At 40.3% G+C, this 23,133-nt stretch overlaps 1 protein-coding gene across 1 annotated transcript in view; it reads right to left on the bottom strand.

Moving 5' to 3' along the window:
- MCCC1 (methylcrotonyl-CoA carboxylase subunit 1) overlaps positions 1–23,133 on the bottom strand; it is a 102,812-nt gene that overhangs the window by 5,565 nt on the left and 74,114 nt on the right. The window contains exons 11-16 of the mRNA XM_053565256.1: positions 22,042–22,225; positions 16,195–16,304; positions 14,526–14,742; positions 12,876–12,962; positions 5,994–6,043; positions 20–157 (exon numbers count right to left, since the gene is read on the bottom strand). Coding sequence (XP_053421231.1) covers positions 20–157; positions 5,994–6,043; positions 12,876–12,962; positions 14,526–14,742; positions 16,195–16,304; positions 22,042–22,225 — 786 coding nt within the window. The remainder of the gene's footprint in view (positions 1–19; positions 158–5,993; positions 6,044–12,875; positions 12,963–14,525; positions 14,743–16,194; positions 16,305–22,041; positions 22,226–23,133) is intronic.

The raw sequence follows: 23,133 nt of genomic DNA, 5'->3' as shown, positions 1-23,133 counted from the left end.
TATAAAGAGGAGACATTACCATGGAAAATAGATAAATAGTGTTTTCCAGGATAATCAATTTAGTTTTACTAGCAACTCCATTAATAGAACATTTCAGGTAAGTGCAGTCTCCCTCACTATAAAGATCACCAAGGACTTCGAAAGTTTTATCTTCAATCTGAAAAAAACAGAAAAATGAGATCTTTAAAATAAATGAACAATCCTACAGAATCAATAAAATCAGAATCAACTCTTTGCTATTATTAGTTTAAAAAGGTAATATATAAAATACTTAAAAACAAGAGAGAGAAAAAGCCATGGAGGAACTTTCCCCCTAAGATTCCTAACCACAATATTTTAAATAATTAAAAGAAAAAAATTACTTATATAACATATTCTTAGTATCATAATGCTACAGATATAGGTTCATTTAGGAACATAAAGACAGCACTAAGAATGTGAAAATCTAAATCAACTCAGCAAACTTATTAAAATTAATTTGAGTATATTACATGCTAGTTCTCATTTCCTAAAATCAAATTTAGTATTTCTGTGCCAAAGTCAATAATTAAAAAAGCCAGAATCACATAATTAGGTGGTATTACTTTTACCTAATCAAAATGTAGACCTAATTCATGGGTTTCAGTGATGACTTAAGAAGATAAACCGGCTGGAGATTGACCACAATTTTTTAAGAGACTGCATGCCAAAAAAACAGATTTCAACTCAGTGTTTCAGGGAAGCTGATAAAAAAAGGGCATAAAACTTTTCTGTTTTAAAGAATATTTTCTAATGTATATACTCAAGAGAAATTTTCCTTATACACACATAAAAAAAGCCTTTTAAATTTACTCTCCATATTCTTCATTTCAATTCCCACAGTGTTAGTGTAGAAGCCTGTGTTTTAAAATATGTTATGTGTGCTAAGGTGAAACAGGTTATACTGTAATAATTATGCATTATATATTAGCTCTCATCTGTCCTAAGTTAAATATGACATTTTACTCTGCTTTGTGACCTAAGACAGCCACTTGAATGTTTATGAAATTCTCAGGACATAAAGGTTAGATTGGAATTAGTTTTTTAAAGATTCATAAAAGGCACATTCTAAAACTATGAATATAGTTCCATAAACAGATTAGAATAAATTGGCAATTTACTTGACCAAGGGAGAAGAAAATGTCCCAAACCAGAGGCACCAATATGAATTACAATTGCACATACAAAGGTAGGTAGACTTCCCATGGTTTTCCTGAATCTCAGAGAAGGAAAAACAATGTGTCTCAAAGTGTTGGGAGGTCTAAAGCCGAATCATTGATGAATTCATTTTGTAGGATTTGCCATCACTTGGCTCCTAGTATAAATAATTTATTTTATTCCCTAAATTTATACCTTACACAGAAATTTGGTTGTTTTCCCAAACTGTTTATTTTATTTTATTTATTTTTTTGAGACAGAGCCTCAAGCTGTCACCCTGGGTAGAGTGCTGTGGCATCACAGTTCACACACAGCAACCTCCAACTCCTGGGCTTCAGCAATTCTCTTGCCTCAGCCTCCCAAGTAGCTGGGACTACAGGTGGCCACCACAACTCTTGGCTATATTTTGATTGTGGTTGTCACTGTTGGCAGGCCCAGGCTGGATTTGAACCTGTCAACTCCGGTGTATGTGACTGGTGCCTTAGCTGCTTGAGCTATAGGTGCCGAGCCCACACTGTATTTTTTAAAACCATTTTAGCACTTCATTTTTCCAGTGTACTGGACTTCTTTTAATTAAGCACTGTTGTAAAGTTCATAGTAGGTAGGAATTCTCAAACTGTGACCTGTGGATCCCTAGGGGTCCCCAGCATCCTTTTAGGAAGTCAAACTATCTACATGCTAAGACTAAGATGTCATTTCCATTTTTACCCTTATTCTCTCAATTTCTAGAGGCTGGTGAATATGTGATGCCATCGCTCTGATGACTAACGAGATATATAATTGTATTATTTCATTATTTTGTTTATTTACTTTTTCTTTATTGAGACAGACTCTTCCTTTGTTACCCTCTATAGAGTGCCATGGCATCACAGCTCAGAGCAACCTCCAACTTCTGGGCTTAAGCGATTCTCTTGCCTCAGCCTCTCTAGTAGCTGGGACTAACAGTCACCCACAAAAGGATGGCTATTACTAAAAAGATTCAGAAAATAACAAGCGGTGGATAGATGTGAAGAAATTGGAACCCTTGTGCATTGTTGGTGGGAATGCAAAATGATGCAGTTCCAATGGAAAATAGTATGGTGATTTCTTAATTTACTAAAATAGATTTAACATATGATCTAGCAATTCTACTTCTGGTATATGCCCCAAAGGATTACAAACAGCATCTTGAAGAAAGATTTGTACACCATGTTAATAGCAGCATTATTCACAATACTCAAAGCTGAAAACAACCCAAGTATCCACTCATACCCTGTTTCCCCGAAAATAAGACAGTGTCTTATTTTAAGGTGTGCTCCCAAAGATACGCTAGGTCTTATTTTCAGGGGACGTCTTATCTTTCCTGTAAGTAGGTCTTATTTTCGGAGGATGTCTTATTTTCGGGGAAACAGGGTAGAAGCATGGATAAAGAACATATGGCATACACATACAATAGAATATTATTCAGCCTTAAAAAGGAAGGAAATTCTGAGGTTAGGTTACAAAACAGGTTACAACATGGAAAATCTTGAAGACATTATGTTAAGTGAAAAAGTTAGTCACAACAGGACAAATACTAAATTATCATCAGATACCTAGAGTAGTCAAATCCACAGAGACAGAAAACAGAATGGCGGCTCTCAGGCGCCTTCTAGAGGGTGTGGAGAAGGAATGGGCACTGTTCTTCCATTACTGCTTAAATGGGTACAGAATTTCATCTCCCCAAGATGAAAAACATTTTGAAGATAGATACTTGATTGATGATTATACAAAAATGTGAATGTATTTAATGCAAATGAGTTGTACATGTAAAAATGGTTAAAATGGCAAGTTTTATGGCATATGTATTTCTTTTTTTTTTTTTTTTTGAGACAGAGTCTCAAGCTGTCGCCCTGGGTAGAGTGCCGTGGCGTCACGGCCCACAGCAACCTTACACTCTTGGGCTTAAGCGATTCTCTTGCCTCAGCCTCCCAAGTAGCTGGGACTACAGCACCTGCCACAACGCCTGGCTATTTTTAGAGGTGGAGTCTCCCTCTTGCTTAGGCTGGTCTTTAACCTGTGATCTCAGGCAATCACCCACCTCGGCCTCCCAGGTGATCACAGGCGTGAGCCACCATGCCCAGTCTCACCATCAATATTTTTAATTGTTACTTAACATATTCATTAATAACACTTGGCATTTCCTCGGTGTAAGTAATACAATTTCAAATGCAATTTTCAACAATTTCTCTAGATTTCATGTGGGTTAAAAGATTTATACATGTATCGCAAATACTGAAGGAAATGGTAGGCCAGCAGAAATTAGTTTCAGTTCTGCAACAATCAATCTTGCAAACTTGAACCTCAAAACTTCCTTTATCCTCAATTATTTTCTTCTGTAAAAGAGGTGAGGAGTAAATGAGATGATCTCTGAGGTCATGTTAGGTCTAAAAATTCTATGATGGCCGGGCCAGGAGCAGTGGCTCACGCCTGAATCCCAGCACTTGGGAGGCTGAGGCGGGTAAATTGCCTGAGCTCAGGGGTTCGAGATCAGCCTGAGCCAGAGCGAGACCTGGTCTCTAAAACAGCCAGGCGTTGTGGTGGGCACCTGTAGTCTCAGCTACTCGGGAGGCTGAGGCAAGAGGATTGCTTGAGCCCAAGAATTTGAGGTTGCTGTGAGCTGTGACGCCACAGCACTCTGCTAAGGGTGAGAAAGTGAGACTGTCTCAAAAAGAAAAAAAAAATTCTATGATGCCATGAGTCTATAAAAACCTAATAGAGTACAGTCTGCACAAATTTAGTAGAAAATAACTAGAAATATAAAATTTCTAAGTTGGATGAAACTTTTTTTTGAGACAGAGTCTCAAGCTGTTGCCCTGGGTAGAGTGCCATGGCGTCATAGCTCACTGCAACCTCAAACTCTTGGGCTCAACTGATTCTCTTGCCCCAGCCTCCCAAGTAGCTGGGACTACAGTACCTGCCACAATGCCTGGCTATTTATTTTATTTTATTTTTTTTTTTTTTAGAGACAGAGTCTCACTTTATCGCCCTCAGTAGAACGCCATGGTGTTACAGCTCACAGCTCCAATCCTGGGCTTAGGCGATTCTCTTGCTTCAGTCTCCTGGGTAACTGGGACTACAGGTGCCTGCCACAATGCCCGGCTATATTTTGTTGCAGTTTGGCCGGGACTGGGTTCAAACCCGCCACCCTTGGTATATGGGGCTGGTGCCCTACCCACTGAGCCACAGGTGCCACCCAATGCCTGGGTATTTTTCTTTGGTTGTAGTTATCATTGTTGTTTGGCAGGCCCGGGCTGGATTCAAACCCACCAGCTCCCAGTGTATGTGGCTGGTGCTCTAGCCTCAGAGCTACAGGCACTGAGCCTATGGTATATGTATTTAACCACAATTAAAGAGTAATAAGGGTTGGGCGCAGTGGCTCTTGCCCATAATTCTAGCACTTTGGGAAGCTGAGGCAGGTGGATTGCTTGAGCTCAGCCTGATCAAGAGTGAGACCCATCTGTACTAAAAATAGAAGAACTAGTCGGGTGTTGTGGAGTGCAGCTATAGTCCCAGCTACTTGGGAGGTTGAGGCAAGAGGATGGGTTGAGCCCAAGAGTTTGAGCTTGCTGTGAGCTATGACACCAGGACACTTTAATGAGGGCAAAAGTGAGATTCTGTCTCAAAAAAATAAAAATAAAAAATAAAATTTTCTCAGTTGAATTTTCTAAATGGTAAATATCAATCAGTGCAAGGAGCACAAACAAATGTTCTTTGGCAGGGGGAGGTTCTCAATAATTTTTAAGAGTGTATCGGGTTCTTGAGGCTACAAATTTGAGAACTGCTATTCTGTTATGAATATGTGCACATACTTCAGGGGCTTGTTAGCACCTGATTCAAGGCTATTACTTTTTGCCAACTTTTTTTTTTTTTTTTTTTTTTTTAGACAGAGCCTTACTCTGTAGTCCTTGGTAGAGTGCTGTGGTGTCACAGCTCACAGCAACCTCCACCTCTTGGGCTTACACAATTCTCTTGCTTCAGCCTCCCAAGTAGCTGGGACTACAGGCTCCTGCCACAACACCTGGCTATTTTGTTGTTGTTGTTGTTGTTGCAGTTTGGCTGGGGCCGGGTTCAAACCTGCCCCCTTGGTATATGGGGCCGGCACCCTACTCACTGAGCCACAGGCACTACCCACTTTTTGCCAAATTTTTACTCTTAAGGAAACCACAGCCAAACAGAGTGAACAATCAGAAACTATATAGCAAGTAATTTCCCCAAATTTGGTCTGAAATAAAAGTACATGACATTCTGCTATCTACAGTCATAATAGTCAAATGCTTAAGTGAAAGGAGAGACTTGGGCTTCTTCCATGACTTAGCAATTATGAATTGGGCTGCAATAAACATTCTGGTGCAAATATCTCAAGAATGTAAGAAAAAGTATGCAATGTACTCAGCCCTACTGTGAAACCAATTCATAAGAAAGCTATAACCCAATTATAGCCCAAGAAGGGGCAAGGGGAGAGGGAGAGGAGAGGGAAGGATGGGTGGAGGGAGGGCAATTGGAGGGACCACACCTACGATGTATTTTATAAGGCTACATGTTAAATTTACTAAGTGTAGAATATAAATGTTTTAACACAATAACTAAGAAAATGCGGTGAAGGCTATGTTAACCAGTTTGATGAAAATATTTCAAATACTATATAAAAGCAGCACATTGTACCCCATGATTGTGTTAATATACACAGCTATGATTTAATAAAAGAAAAAGAGAAATGAGAGAGTGAAAAGAGACCCTATTCAATAGCAGAAGATAAGATTAGCTCTAAATTGTAGAACGAAACCAATAAGGCTTACCTGCATGCTATATGATCCATCACAGTTATATGTTACAGCTATTGCTACATCTTTACAGAAAAGGGGGGAAAAAAAAGAAAAAAATTAGAAACATTCATATGTTCACCTCACCTCACAGTCACTGAGAGGTGTCAAAAATCTTACTTTCAACCTAAAGACAATTAACTAATCAAAGGAATATCAACGTCTTTTAACTCCCTGGAAATGAGGATTTTTTTCTCAGAAATACATCTGTCAAGCTGCTTTCAATAAAGGTGAATTTCAAACTTTTCTCCTTTAAAAATGGAGTTTTAGATACTTTAAGGCTATGGGATACTTTAGAAACTTATCCAACAAAAAGAGGCTGCAGTGTTACAGTAAAAAATGGAATAAATTAGTAAAGAGGAGTTTTGGTTTAAGACTGAAACCTGCCATCTGATCACTTCTGTGATTTTGACTAAGTCATTAATCTCTGAACCTTGGTTTTCTGAGCCACAAAATGGGTATGAAAACATAACATCTGGCTTGGCGCCTGTATCACAGTGGTTACGGCGCCGACCACATGTACCGAGGCTGGCGGGTTCGAACCCAGCCTGGGCCAGCTAAACAACAATGACAACTGCAACAAAATAGTTGGGTGTTGTGGCAGGCGCCTGTACTTCCAGCTACTTGGGAGGCTGAGGCAAGAGAATCGCTTGAGCTCAAGAGTTTGAGGTTGCTGTGAGCTGTGACACCATGGCACTGTACCCAGGGTGACAGCTTGAGACTCTGCCCCACCCCCCAAAAAAAACACATCTATTAAATAAATGTGAAAGTGCTGTATAAACTTGCTGTAAGACTACAAGGATAAGCGGTTATTCATGTTACAGGCATACCTCATTTAATTGTGCCTCGCACATACTGAGACTTTTAGACATTCAAGGTTTGTGGTAACCCGGGATCAAGCAAGTCTATTGGCACCATTTTCCCAACAGCAGGTGCTCACTTCATGTCTCTATGTCACATTTTGGTAATTCTTATAATATTAAATTTTTTTTGTCGTTATTATTATTTGTTCCAGTGATCTGTAATCAGTGATCTTTGATGTTACTGTTGTAATGGTTATGGGGCACCATGAACCATACCCATGAAAGACTGGTCAATGTTTTTTATTTTTTTGAGACAGAATCTCACTCTCTTGTCCTAGGTAGAGTACCATGGCGTCATCATAGCTCACAGCAACCTCAAACTCTTGGGCTCAAGAGAACTTCCTGTTTCAGTCTCCTGAGTAGCTGGGACTGAAAGTGCCCACCACAACGCCCGGCTAGTTTTTCTATTTTTAGTAGAGAGGGGCTCTTGCTCTTGCTCAGGCTGGTCTCAAACTCTAAGCTCAAGCAATCAGCCCCATGTCAGCCTCTCAGAGTGCTAGGATTACAGGCGTGAGCTGCCACAGAGTATGTTCTTTTTTTTACTCTTTCTTTTGATCAACATAATTTAAGTATGCTATGGAAGTTTAACTATAGGTTCAAGTGAGCCATGAAATAAAAAAGGTTGAAAAATACTGGTCTATTGGGTGGGGTCAGGGCAACATGCTCCACAAAGAGGAATAATGGGTAAGGAAGTAAGGTTGAGTTAGACTGGTCAATGTTGTGTGTGTTCTAACTGCTCCAGTTTTTGACCAGCTCTGCTCATTCCTCTCCTGTATACCCACCTCCCTTTGGGCCTCCCTAATCCCCAATTCAAAATATTGAAATTAGGTCAAATCATAACCCTACAATGACGTCCAAGTGCTCAAGTGAAAGGAAGAGTCACACAACTCTTACTTTAAATCAAAAGCTAGAAATAATTAAGCTTAGGCACATCAAAAGCTGAGAGAGACTGCAAGCTAGGTCTCTTGTGCAAAACAGTCAAGTTGTAAATGCAAAGGAAAGGTTTTTTTTTGGGGGGGGGATAGTTTGTTGCCCTTGGCACAGTGCCATGGCACCATAGCTCACATCAACCTCAAACTCTTGGGCTCAAGAGATCCTCTCTTGACTCAGTCTCCTGAGTAGCTGGGACTACAGGTGCCCACCACAATACCTGGGTTAGTTTTTCTATTTTTAGTAGAGACAGGGTCTTGCTTTTGCTTAGGCTGGTTTCCAACTCCTGAGCTCAGGTGATCCACCCGCCTCAGCCTACCACAGTGCTAGTATTACAGGCACGAGCCACTATGCCAGGCTGAAAGTTCTTGAAGTAAGTTAAAAGTACTACATTATTCCAGTGAACAGACAAATGATAAGAAAGCAAACAGCCTTATTGCTGCTACGGAGAAAGTTTAAGTGGTCTTCATAGAAAATCAAACAAACCGCAACATTTCATTATGTCAAAGCCTGATCTACATCAAGGCCCTATCTCCAATGTTATAGAGGCTGCAAGAGGTGAGGAAGTTGTAAAAAACAATTTGAAACTAGCAGAGGTTTAAGGAAAGAAGCCATCTCAATAACATACAAGTGCAAGATGAAGTAGCAAGTACTGATGTAGAAGCTGCAGCAAGTTATTCAAAGATCTAGCTAAGATCATTGATACTAAAGGATAGATCTTTCAAGATAGACAAAATAAGCTTCTATTAGAAGAAGATGTCATCTAGGACTTTCAAAGCTAGAGAGAAGTCAATGCCTGGCTTCAACGGATAGACTGACTCTCTTATTAGGGGCTAATGCATCTGGTGACCTTAAGATGAAGCTAGTGTTCATTTACCATTTTGAAAATCCTAGGCTCCTTAAAAATGTTGCCTACTCTCCTGGCGCTCTATAAATGGAACAACAAAGCCTAGATGACAGCATATCTGTTTTCTGCATGGTTTACTGAATATTTTAAGCCCACTATTGAGACCTACTGCACAGAAAAAAAAATTCCGTTCAAAATATTGCTCATTGACAGTGCACCTAGTCACCCAAGTTCTAATAGAGACATATAAGGAGAGGACATGTTGTTTTCATGCCTTCTAATATAACATACATTCTGTAGTCTATGGGTCAAGGAGTAATTTTGACTTTCAAGTCATATTATTTAAGAAATGCATTTTGCAGGTGGTGCCTGTGGCTTAGTGGGTGCCAGCCCCATATACCAAGGGTGGTGGGTTCAAACCTGGCCCTGGCCAAATTGCAACAAAAAATAGCTGGGCGTTATGGTGGGTGCCTGTAGTCCCAGCTACTTGGGAGGCTGAGGCAAGAGAATCACTTAAGCCCAGAAGTTGGAGGTTGCTGTGAGCTGTGATGTCAAGACACTCTACCAAGGGCAATAAAGTGAGACTATGTCTCTACAAAAAAAAAAAAAGAAAGAAATACGTTTTGCAAGGCTATAGCTGTTATAGACAGTGATTCCTCTAATAGACCCAGGCAAAGTAAATTGAAAATCTGGAAAGGATGCACCATTATAGATACCATTAAGAACATCTGTGATTCACAGGAGGCAGTCAAAATATCAACATTAATGGGAGTTTAGAGGAAGGTGATTCCATTCCTCAAGAATGACTTTCAGAGGCCAGGTGTGGTGACTCATGCCTGTAATCGTAGCACTCTGGGAAGCCAAGGTGGGTGGATTTCCTGAGTTCAGGAGTTCAAGATAAACCTGAGCAAGAGCAAGACCCTGTCTCTTTGAAAACCTAGCTGGGTGTAGAGGTGTGCGACTGTAGTCCCAGCTACTCAGGTGGTTGAGGCAAGGGGATTGCTTGAGCGCAAGAGTTTGAAGTTGCTGTGAGCTATGATGCCACAGCACTCTACCCAGGGCTATAGAGTGAGACTCTGTCGCAAGGAAAAAAAAAAAAAGACTTTGAGGTGGTCAAGACTTCAGTGGAGGATGTCACTGCAGTTGTGGAAATAGCAAGAGTAGCAGAACTAGAAGTAGAGTGTGAAGCTGTGAGAGAATTGCTTCAATCTCATGATCAAACTTGAATGGGTGAAGTGTTGCTTCTTATGGATGAGCAAAGAAAGATTTCCTAAGATGGAATCTACTCCTGGTCAAAAGGCTGTGAACATTGTTGAAATGAGAACAAAAGATACAGAATGTTGCATAAACTTAGTTGATAAAGCAGTGGCATGGTTTTAGAGGATTAACTCCAATTTTGAAAGTTCTACTATGGGTAAAATGCTATCAAACAGCATCACATGCTGCAGAGACGGAGTCTCACTTTGTCGTCTCCTCCCAACCCCCCACCCGCCAAGATATGGCATCATAGTTCACACCAACCTCAGACCCCTGGGCTCAAGCAATTCTCTTGCCTCAGCCTCCCAAGTAGCTGGGATTACAGGTGCCTGCCACAACGCCTGGCTATTTTTAGAGGTGGGGTCTTGCTCTCGCTCAGGCTGGTCTCAAACCTATGAGCTCAGGCAATCCACCTGCCTCGGCCTCCCAGAGTGCTAGGATTATAGGTGTGAGCCACCTTGCCCAGCCTCCATCCTGGTTTTTGACAGAATGATTTTATAAAATTACAAAAATAAAAATGTTCACAAAAGTCAAATGCTAAAGTACATAAACTCCAGAGCCTGCACTATTGACCACTATGCCATCCAACTTCCCAATGTATGCACTTCCAAATGATAAATTCCTAAAGAGAAAAAAATAGGGACAAAGACATTTTTTTCTCTTTTCCACATCACTCAGCATGTTTATTTTTTTCAAAAACTTTGTAATGAATATATGAATGAATGAAACTTCTCCACAATAAATCTTGTCAACAGGCTTTAATTCTTATTAGAAGAAAATGCCTCCAATTACACCAGAAAGTTTTCTTTTGATTTATAAAATATGATAAGTATTTAACTGACTTGAATGCTAGTCAAATTATATTTTATTTATTTATTTTTTTAGAGACAGAGTCTCACTTTGTCACCCCTGATAGAGTGCCATAGTGACATAGCTTATAGCAACCTCAGACACTTGGGCTCAAGGGATTCTCTTGCCTTAGCCTCCCACGTAGCTGGGACTACAGGTGCCCACCACGATGCCCAGCTATTTTTGTTGTTGTTGCAGTTGTCATTATTGATTTTAATTGGCCTGGGCTGGATTCGAACCCACCAGCTTTGGTATATGTGGCCAGCGCCCTACCCACTAAGCTACGGGTGCTGCCTTGAATCATGTTTTACATTATTATGGGGCAATTGAACTTGTTCTCTCTACCTTTGATATCTTGTCCCCCACAACAGAACTTTAAGTATCCTCTTATATATTTAGTAAGGCATGACAGTTTAACGTGGTAGATTAAAATTTTTTAAAGACTAATTTATATAGTATTTCTGAAGGCTGTTACATATAGACTTGGATTATTTTCATAGAATACTGCCAAAAGGGTGCAGTGAACAGTAAGCATTAATAAATTATGTCCTCATCACTTAAAAGTTTTTTTAATCTCCCAAAATGTAGCATAATCAAAACACTCCTCACTGCTTTCGTGAAGATCCTCATCAAATTACACAGTTGACTCATATGAATTACAACCATACATGCAATTGTGTTTAATTCAGGTAGAAGAGACTATTGAAAATTTATTGCTTTTGATACTTGCATTCAGCACATAGACGTCTAGAGTAAAATACTCCCAGATTTGGGGGACTTTTTTGGAAATGAAATAAGTAAACACACCAGCATAAAATGCTGGATTAACCATTTGCAGAATGGTACTATGTAAGGAATATTTGCAAACTGTCTTTATGAAGGCATGGCGATCAACCCAGTGCACTTAAGGTAATGACCATCTAGGCTCAGGATCGAAAATAATTAAAAAGCTGTAATCCAGTCATTTTTGTGAATGAAGGATGTGGATGTCTTCAAAGAGCAGAAGAAAAAATTCTCTTCTATTCAGGAAAGAGGGAGCTATCATCTGCTGGCAAGAGGATTCTGCTCTACTCAGGAGGCACATTTTTGTACTGGAGCTGTCATAGTTCAATGATACCTCACATTCAAGGTTATCCCACACTCTCAGCTCTGACTCTGTAGGCCAACTGACCTACAGCACAAGGGAGACCGTCACCACCTATCATAGGATTCTGGTCCCTCTGGTACATTGCTGTAGCCATAAATTTATAAACTGCCTTCTGGCTTAGGTGTCAGCCTTTTCTGACTTCAGTTAAATCAATCAGTCCCTAACTTGAACCTACTCAAATTAGTTTGCAATCAAAAATCACTTTTCCACTGGAGAACTGGTGGAAATAGCATGGGAGTCAACATCAAGAAGAGTAGGTGTCAGTTCCGGCTCTGTCACTCATGAGCCTTGAGAAAGCTACTTCACTGTTGAGTCTCATCGCTCCTGCTTTCGTCTTCCATAGGTGGGAGTAACAGTGACTCCCCCTCATCAAGTTGTTGTAAAGATAAAAATTTTCATGTGATGAGACAATTAATTATAGTGCTGTAGTGACCCATTTCCATCTGAAACACCCAAAACACTGCCTGAACAGTGGGAAATCTCTCTCTGATACAGTTTTGATATTTGTTTTTCTTATTTGAAAATAATACACTTGTATCTTTGAAGAAGTAATTTTAAGGCTGAGATAAAAAATAATAAAACACTCTATCATTACAGAGAGCGTCAATATAAAACTGCAAAGCACAGAAAAGTACAAAGAATTGGTGAAAAAGAGATTGCCTCAAATTCTACTAACCAATGGGAACCTTGTTAACATTTTGGCTCATTTCATTTCAGCTGTTTTGCTACATATATTTTAAGACATATTTTTAGAATATTTACAAAATACATAAAAGTGTAAAGAAGGAAAGCACATACCATTAATTCTACTACCCACAGTCTATCAGTTGTATTATTTTGGCTTATTTCCTTCTGATGTTTAGGCAATAGGCATTTAAAAATATGACCAGGCTGCACCCTCTTTTTCAGGTTAATGTGATGCATTTCTATGACTCATCTTTCTTTTTTAATGAAACATTACTTACTATTTTTACCATCTTTAAGAGTCATGTTTCTGGTGTAAGAGATATTCAGCCTTCTTCCACTGCTAGATGAAAATGGAGAGAATGGATCTAGAAAAAATTTAGAATTCAATAACAAATTTATGAGTATCACCCCAATAAATTTATATCTTATAAAAGAAAATACAAAACATAGGGCCTAAATATATTTTCTTTGTTCATCTCATTGTTTTAAAGTTAAGTAGATATTTTCATTTATATCTTAGGAAGTTTTGTGTGAAAAATCCCAGCTGCTCTTGAATTAGAATATTTGCATAAACTCTCGTCCTCTGATGGCATGAACCGCACAAGGGTCACCCCCTTTTGATAGCACAATGCAGTCCAGGTCACCAAAATTTCTACCACTCATTTTATCCAGCAGGTGCAGCGTAGCTAAACTGACGCAATTTATTCTGAAATTTTAAAAAGGAAGGTGAGAGTAAGAGGACACACTTTCCTGAGAATAAGGAAACTCCACATGGGGCATTTTTAGATGCATTTTCATTCAACATAAAAGGATGAAATGAGGATAGAACACATACCTCCTAAAGATGTAGTTTAAAGCTTATAACTTATCTTGATAAACTATTTTGAATGAATCTAGAAATTAATGATTCTAATAATAGGCTCCTATAATAACAGATGATCAGTATCTCTTATCTGAAATGACTGAGAACAGAAGTGATTTGGATTTCAAACTTTTCTGGATTTTGGAATATTTGCATTATACTTCGATGAGTATTTTCTTTGAGTGTCATGTTGGTGCTCAAAAAAAGGTTCGGATTTTGAGCATTTTGGATTTGGGATGCTCAACCTGTATAGGATATGTAATTATCCTGTAATAATGAGATAAATAGAATAGTTTTTTATTAATCAGTTTGCTCTAAACTGATTAGCCTGGAAAATATGGAACAATTTTGGGAAAGCTCAGATTTTGGATCAATTTAGAAGAAAGAATTTTTTTTTTTTTTTTTTTTGTGGTTTTTGGCTGGAGGTGGGTTTGAACCTACCACCTGCAGCATATGGGACCTGCGCCCTACTCCTTGAGCCACAGGTGCTGCCCTAGAAGAAAGAAATTTTTAATGGACAGCTGACTAAAACTACAAGCTACCCTATGAGATAGTGTATTTCCAGCTTCCTAAGAAGTTGGGAAGAGGCTGGGCAACAATTTAGTGGGAACCGCGAATAGGGATGGAATCACAGCCATGGCCCTTCCTGATCTTACGAAGTACTTGAGTTTCTAGTTAGACAAAAATTTAATCAGGGCCTGGAAAGAGAGGAAGAAGTAGCTCAACAGTAAATCATGGGCAAGCCAAGGGAATCTGTGAGTCTGGTGTTTTGCGTCTCAGAGGATATGACAAAGTAGACCATGAGGAGTCCCAGGAAATCAGTCTCAGATGAGGGAAGAGCCTGTGCTTGGTTGAAAGAGACCCATTTCTACAACGTTAAGTCATTAAACAACACTTAATAGGTAAAATAGTGTTTATCAGTGCTTTCATGATATGCGAAGAGTTTGTCTTCAACTATAAAACACACCTGCAGAGAAAGAGAGGCAAGAATGGCCAAGAAAAAAAAAGCCTGTTCAATGATGATGATTGATAAAACTTGACAAGCCGAGGAAAGAGGCTTCTCTACCTTGTGTCTGCAGTCTGAATGCATCAGTCATGGCTTTCTCCTTGCGGATGAGGCCCAGAGCTGCCTGGCATAAGAACTCTTTGGCTGCAGCCTTCCGATTGGGTAACAGGTCTTTTTGGTGCTGAGGGATGAAATTAGTGTGCACATTCCCAGCTTCAAACTCTGGATGGCCAGACAGGTTGAGTAAGAAGTCAATGTTGGTGTGTAGGCCAACAATCTAGGAAGAGAATAAAGGCCTAGTTCCTACTGAGTAAGGGAAACAATGTATTCAGAAACACATCTGCTCTTTTTTCTATTTCCTACTGTGGGCAACACTTAGGAAAAATTAAAAACCTATGAAGATACCATGAGGCAACAGGACAACTCTCAGAACAAAAATAAAACAAAACAAAAAACCACCTTACTATCACTATATCCATCACTACATTTGGATTTAACACTTAAAATTATATTTTTATATGATAAAAAGGATGTAGGCAATGGTATTACAGTAGGTAGCATATTTAGTTAACTCAGGTTAGGAAAGTGGTAAATGTTAAGATAAACAGAAATTCATTCATTCATAAGATATTGAAGATTTGGAGTTCACAACAATCCTACAAAATAGGAAGACCGCAAACAGCGAGCAGGGTTGTTATACTGTGGATGGGATAGGATTAAGTGATCTCAGATGAGTTTTTCAACTACCCTAAAACCTAAATTCTATATACTGGTATAAAAATAAAAAAAGTATAAAATTCACCCCAATACACACCATTAACAGCATCAAAAGTCAAATCAGCTGTTGAGATTTCGGTTCATCTATTTATTCACTCATTTGTCTGTTCCTTCATTCATCTACTGGCCACTTACTGAGCACCTTGTAGGTGGCAGGCTCTGATTTAGCCATTGGAAACCTAAGAGATGAAGTTCCCACCTCACAAAGTGTACATTCCAGGGAGACAAGTGACATCTGTAACGAACATCTAATATAGTGTCACATGCTGTGAAGAAAACTAAGGCTGAATAAAGGAATAGGGAAGAACAAGGGCACTATTTGAACTGGGGTGTTCTGGGAAAGGACATGAGAACATGAGCAGGGCTGAGGACAGCAAGCCCTGTGATCTTGTGGGGAAAGAACATTCTGGAAGACAAGACAGAAACACACAGCTCCATGCTGGCTGAATATGAGAAATGGCAAGGAGGCCAGTGGCTGCAGCCACAGAGATCCAAGGTTGGATCAACATAGAACAAGTTGAACATCTTCTATGAAGCTAATCAATGTGGTTATAGGACTTCCTGCAACAAGGAAATAAACATTCTGCAAAAAAATAACAAACTCTATCAAACGGATAAAACTGAACATGATTATTTTCCTCTGGAGGAAAATTACCAGACTGCTTATGTGGCTGGCCTTATCTACAGAATGGACAGGATTTCACTGAAATACAGCACTGACACAGTTTTAGTTCTGCAGTCTTGCTTTTATAACTGAAATCAAGAAATTTCCAAAAGCTATTCTGACCCACAGGAAATTCCCCCAAATGAAATTATTTTGTTTGTGACATATGGGCAATTGGTGGAGATAGGGAAATAAGGAGACAAGACTAAGGCTCTGACAAAGATAAAGGCTGACCTTTGGTCCTGACCAAATGCATCAAGGTCATTAACATGGCCCCAGATTACTCACATTGTACTGACGAAGGCTGTACCTCAGCTTCGTCAAGGCCACCTGGCGATCTGCAGCCCATACGACCAGCTTCGCAATCATGGGGTCGTAATGTGCTGAAACTTCATCTCCTGAAAGTGAAAAACCACAGTACCTTCTCAAAGTCAAATTAAAGAAATAAAATATGACAAGCTAGACACGTTGTTGCATACATTTCACTCAGTCCTCACAAACTTCTACGTGATAGGTACCATTACCTCTAATTTATTCTTGAGGAAACCGAGGCTCAGAGGGTTCAAAAACTTGTCCAAAGTTCAAGGAAAATGTGGCCAGCCAAGAAGACCAGGCCCTAAAGTGGAGACACACAGGCTGGCTTTCCCCACTCTATCTTCTTGTCAGTGTTCTCTTTTCTTATTGTGGAGGTCAATACAAACTCCCTCTACACTCTCATAGTATATGCACTATCTGTCCTTAGCATTCCCCTCCCTCTGCTCGTTCAGTTTGCTCTTAGTAAAGTCAGTATAATAATCCTCTAGCCTGTAGCACTGTTGGGAGGAGTGACAAGGAAGTGCCACACCTGGCAGGACTGATTAGGCCGCTGCCTTACTATGGTGGCTACAGTCCTAGAGAATAAGAAGATAATCAGGGGTCCTCGAACTACAGCCTGTGGGCCACATGCGGCCCACTGAGGACATTTATCTGGTCCGCCAGGTGTTTTTGCCACAGCTGCCTGTCCTGCTTAGCAGCTGACTCGTCCGGGCTGCAGTGCGCATGTGTGGAATGTGTGCCAAATCTCCAACTCCACTCCTCTCTGTCTCTCGACTCCTCCTCTCAGTCTCTGGTGTAATCAGACTCCTCCTCTCAGTCTCTGGTGTAATCACCAGGTTGCCTGTGCAGAGCCTGCTGCTGCCTAAGGACTGAGGTAAGAACAAGTTAGGATTTATTATTCTTTTTGCAGTTAGTAGGGCCTCTTTTTTTTTTGTGGTTAAGGGGGGCCTTTTTTCCTGAAGTTAGGAGGGCTTTTTTTTGTTTGTTTTGTAGATGGGGGTGCCTTTTTTTTTTTTTTTTTAAAGTTAGAAGAGCCTCTTTTTTGAAGTTAGGAGAGCCTTTTTTTTTTTTAAGTTGGTTAGTTGGTTGGGGGTGGTTTCTAGGGGGGTTGCATCACAGTGATAACAGAAATAGTCAGCACTCAGTGCTAATGCAAATTGTCAGTGCTCAGAGGTAATGCAAATGGTCAGAGCTCAGAGGTAACGAAAATAGTCAGTGCTTAGTGGTTATGATAATTGTAAGTGCTCAGTGTTAATGCAAATTGTTAGCACTCAGTATTAATGCAAATTGTCAGCAGTGTTAATGCAAATGGTCAGTGCTCAGTATTATTGCATGGGGGCCCCAAACTGGTAATCTGCCTAGGGCCCCATGGGAACTGAATCCGGCTCTGCAGACAGCTGAGGAGTAGGAAACCCAATTGATTGACAATAAGTGCATTTATATTCTGATTGCTATTCAGTTGTGTATGATGTTGTATGTTATGTGCTGTGTAAGCCCCGGTTCATATTGTGATCTTTGAGGAGTGCGAGTTCTCCATATGCTTGTATGGCTGAACTTGCATTAGATTCGGAAGAAAAAAGGCATGCGTGCCTTCTTTTTTCTGCAGTGAGAAGACTCATGCGATCAGATTCTTGTGCGAGTTCACAGATCGCAGTGCAGTTCGCACAGGGGTAGTGTGAACTGGAAAGGTGGTGGAGGAACCGGCTCTGTAATCGTGCCTGTTCCCGCACTGCACCAGTGTGAGCCTGAGGTAAAATTGGAGTTCCACCATATGGGCACTGGTGAGGCTGAAATGATGTGGACTGGCAAGGCTGCATTGATGGGCACTGATCAGACTGCATTGATGGGCAGCACAGTCTATATGTCTCTGTGTGGGCAAAGTTATTGCTGGTATATTGTTTCTGGAGTGCTGTATATATATATTGGCATTTTATTAATAGCAATTTGGAATCCCTAGGAAACAATGACATCAAGAAAGAGAAAAATTGACTTGGAGTGTAGGATATTCAAAGAACAGTGGACTTAATGATTACTTTTTCGTGCAGTACAAGGAAAGAGCTGTGTGTTTGATATGCCAGAATATAGTGTCTGTGTTCAAAGAATACAATTTGTGTCGACACTATCAAACTCAACATAAAGATAAATATGATTGTTTGGTCAGAGAACTGAGAAAAGATAAAATATTAAAACTGAAATATACATTGACAACTCAGCAAAATACTTTTGTGAAGCAGAAACAGCTAAATACTTCATCACTGCGAACAAGTTTTCAAGTTGCCAATCTAATAGTGTGCACTGGCAGACAATTCATGGAGGGAGAATTTGTTAAAGAGTTCTTTCTGTTGTCAAAGAGATGTGTCCAGAGAAGGCCAATTTACTTAGTACGGTGAGTCTTTCCGGATCCTCAATTACACGAAGGATTGAAGAAATGGGAGACAATTTGCATCAGCATTTGCAAAACTCCGTAAAAAAACTTTCCTATTTTTCCTTGGCACTCAACGAAAGTAATGATGTTCGTGATTCTGCACAACTTCTAATTTTTATTCGTGGGACGAATGACTATTTCAAAGTCATTTGAAGAGCTTGCTGCACTGCAAAGCATCAAAGGAACAACTACAGGAGAGGATATCTATGAAAAGGTTTGCCAAACTGTGAATAGTTTGGAGCTGGACTGGGCTAAACTAGCCAGTGTGACAACTGATGGTGCTCCCAGCCTGGTGGGGTCTAAGAAAGGAGTAATTGCTCGCATTAACCAAGAGATGGACAAACATAACCATTCTCATCCAATAGCTATACACTGCCTCATCCACCAACAAGCGCTGTGTAGTAAATCACTAAAGTGGGACTCTGTTATGAAAACTGTGGTATCTTGTGTTAACTTCATTAGAGGTAATGCACTAAACCACAGACAATTTCAGGAATTTCTGTCTGAGCTAAATGTTGCCTATGAAGATGTTCTGTACCACACAGAAGTCCGTTGGCTGAGTCAAGGGAGAGTTTTGAAACATTTCTATGACTTACTTCCACAGATTACAGCTTTTCTGCTTTCAAAAAACAAAAAAGTAACAGAGCTCAATGATGCAAAATGGAAATGGCATCTTGCCTTTCTGACAGATGTAACAGAGCTACTCAACAGTTTCAATGTGCAACTTCAAGGAAAGGGGAAGCTCATCTGTGATATGCAATCACATGTGAAAGCATTTGAAGTAAAATTAGGCCTCCTCATCAAACAAGTGAAGGAGGAAAATTTCTGCCGTCTCCCTACAACTCAAAATCTGTTAGTGGAAAATCCATTGGTTGCATTCCCAAATTAAACATGTGTGGATTCACTGGAAAAGCTGCAAAAAGAGTTCCAATTTAGATTTAAAGAGCTTCATCTCCATGAACAGGACCTATAGCTTTTCCGTAACCCATTTTCTATTGACATGGAAAATGTGGATACGATTTACCAAATGGAACTTGCTGAACTGCAGAATTGTGACTCTCTGAAAGACGCATTCAAGTCAAGCAGCCTTCCTAATTTCTATGCATCTCTCCCCTCTGAGACATACCCTAATCTCAGGAACCATGCACTCGAAATGGCAACCATCTTTGGCAGCACTTATGTCTGTGAACAGACTTTTCCCAGAATGAGACATCTGAAATCTCCAACCAGATCTAGACTAACGGATGCACACTTGCATCACGTGTTACGACTGGCAGTGACAAATATGGAACCGGACATTGACCATCTCATTAGCCAAAAGTAGGCCCATAGTTCCCATTGAAATACTGGTAAGTTTGTTGATTTAACTTTACTTGTTCTTCATTTTAAATATTGTATTTGTTCCAGTTTTGTTTTTTTACTTCAAAATAAGATATATGCAGTGTGCATAGGAATTTGTTCATAGTTTTTTTTTTTTTTTAAACTATAGTCTGGCCCTCCAATAGTCTGAGGGACAGTGAACTGGCCCCCTGTTTAAAAAGTTTGAGGCCCCCTGAACCATGGCTAATCCCACTGGTTAGAAATGGTCCAGTGGAAGGAAGAGGCGTGCTGTAGAGAACACTGCTGTAGGGCCTTTTCATGATTTGGGGTGGGGTCTTTGACCTTTCTGAACCCCAAGGCCCTCATCTATAAGATTAGGAAATACCTGCAGGGGAAAAGAAGGAACTTGTGGAGTAAGCAGAGCCAAGATGACATGTTAAAACTTTCCCGACTACTAAATCTTGCTGTGGCTTTGCCGGAGCTCTCATGATGCAGCCGTTTGTATTAAGAAGTCCTAGTTCCTCATTTTGGCTTTCTCATGAATCTCTGCAGCCACATCTCCAACTCTTCCCCTTTCTGAACCCTTTTCTCCAGCCACATAGTTTCATACTCTTCTTTGAACACACCTTTAATACTTTTTCTTTTCTTCACTCTTCTTTATTTTGTTGACTCTGCCTGCAGAAATCTACTTCAGATAGATCTACTCTTAAAAACCTGTCCTGATTATATCAGCTGAATTTAAGGTCTTAGTCCTGAGAATTGCTACATCCATCACTGTAGCACCTGAGTCAAGATGAACAGTCAGAGGTGGCCCAGCGTCGGGCTCTGGAGCCAGACTGCCTAGTCTGAATCTTGGCTCCAAGGGTGACCAGGACAAGTCACCTAACTGCTGGGTGCTTCGGTTTCCTCATGGAGAAAATGGGGATGATGATAATGCTGACTCACAGTGTAACTCTTGTGGCTAAACTAGCCCATATACAGCAATCACCAGAGAGCTGCTATGAGTGGAAAGCATTAAGGGGCTGTTAGCTACGACCACTGTTAGAAATCACACGCTGAACTGTGTTAGCTCTTGCACTGTTTCTGTTAAACTGTGATTTATTTATTTTTTTATTATTGTTTAGCTTATACTAAGCTTATATCTTAATTCTCCAACTTGGGTTTATGTTATGTTCCTTAAAGGCGAATGCTTTGACCATAGCAAAAATCAGTCACCTTAAATCACTTTTTTTTTGAGACAGTCTCACTCTGTCTCTCTGAGTAGAGTGCCGTGATGTCATCACAACTCTCACAAACCTCAAACTCTTGGGCTCAAGAGACCCTCTTCCCTCAGTCTCCTGAGTAGGTGGGACTACAGGCACCAGCCACAATGCCTGGCTAGTTTTCTTTGTCTATTTTTAGTGGAGACGGGTTCTCTCTCTCTTGCTCAGGCTGGTCTCAAACTCCTCAGCTCAAGAAATCCACCCACTCAGCATCCCAGGGTGCTAGGATTACAGGCACAGGCCACTGTGCCATCCATAAATCACTTTTGGAACTAGGCAAATAAACAAGTAAAACAGTACCCACAAAATATTTCTTGGTTAGGTTTGGCTAAGTACCACTGCCTTTCAAAACAAGAACACATTGTTTATTCTTTACATATTTATTTACTTATTTTTGAGACAGAGTCTCACTCTGGTCCCTGAGAAGAGTGTTGTGATGTCATTGCTCACAGCAACCTCAAACTCCTGGGCTCAAAGTGACCTTTTTCCTTCTGTTTTTCTACTTTTACTAGAGACTGAGTCTCGCTATTGCTGAGGCTGGTCTTGAACTCCTGAGCTCAAGCAATCCACCCACCTGTCAGCCTCCCAGAGTGCTAGGATTATAGATGTGAGCCATCACGTCCAGCCTTTAGTTATTCTTTAAAAAATAACTATTGAAGAAGGAAAAAATAAAGTTAATGAGAAATTAACTAAATCTTTTATTTTAAAGCATGCTGGACATTTCCATAAGATTCAGAAATAAGACTCTGTCCAAAAATAATAACACAATAATATTTTTAAAAGAGTGAGACATTTTGTTTTATTTCACTTTACCTTGCCGAACTCCAGTTTCAATCCTAGTGGAACGGTCTGCTGGAGGGGTAGAGAGATGTACCAATGGCCCAGCCCCTGGCATGAAGTTATTGTTGGGATCTTCTGCATATATTCTAGCTTCAAAGGCATGTCCTTGCAGAGTTATTTCTTCCTGGCTCAAAGGAATCTTCTCTCCTGCTGCAATCTGGTAATAAATGAACAGTGTTTCTTATGAAAAGTTCCTGCACAGCAGCTACAGACGTAGTAAATGGTCTTACTTTTTCCTGTGCAAAATATGTTTGGATTTTGCCGTAAAACCAAATAAAAACTTATTTTATCTACCCACTAGAGTATTGGGCAAAACAAAAATATTATTAAAAAATAGATGCAGAAAGGGCGGTGCCTGTGGCTCAGTGAGTAGGGCGCCAGCCCCATATACCAAGGGTGGCGGGCTCAAACCCATCCCCGGCCAAACTGCAACAAAAAAATAGCCGGGCGTTGTGGTGGGCGCCTGTACTCCCAGCTGCTCGGGAGGCTGAAGCAAGAGAATCGCATAAGCCCAAGAGCTGGAGGTTGCTGTGAGCCGTGTGTTGTCATGGCCCTCTACCAAGGGCAGTAAAGTGAGACTCTGTCTCTACAAAAAAAAAAAAAAAAAAGATTCAGAGGCTCATACCTGTAGTCCGAACACTGGGAGGCTGAGGCAGGTGGACTGCCTGAGCTCAGGAGTTTAAGACCAGCCTGAGCAAGAGTGAGATCCATCTCTTAAAAAAAAAGTAGCCAGGTATTGTGGCAGGCACCTGTAGTCCCAATTACTTGGAAGGCTGAGACAAGAGGATCATTTGAGGTCAAGAGTTTGAGGTTGCTGTGAGCTATGATGCCACATCACTCTACTGAGGGCAACAACGTGAGACTCTGTCTCAAAAAAAAAAAAAAAAGATATGGGCTAGGCACAATGGCTCACACCTATAATCCCAGCAGCACTTTGGGTGGCTGAGGTGGGAGAATTACTTAAGGCTAAGAAGTCGAGACCAGCCTGATCAATATAGAGAAATCTGTAGCATGCGCGTGTGCACGCTCTCTCTCTCCCTCTCTGTCTCTCTCTCTCTATATATA

Source organism: Nycticebus coucang, chromosome 16 (genome assembly GCF_027406575.1).
Source record: "Nycticebus coucang isolate mNycCou1 chromosome 16, mNycCou1.pri, whole genome shotgun sequence".
NCBI lineage: Eukaryota > Metazoa > Chordata > Mammalia > Primates > Lorisidae > Nycticebus > Nycticebus coucang.
Note: the sequence above shows the minus strand (reverse complement) of the source record. Positions and strands in the feature narration are given on the sequence as shown.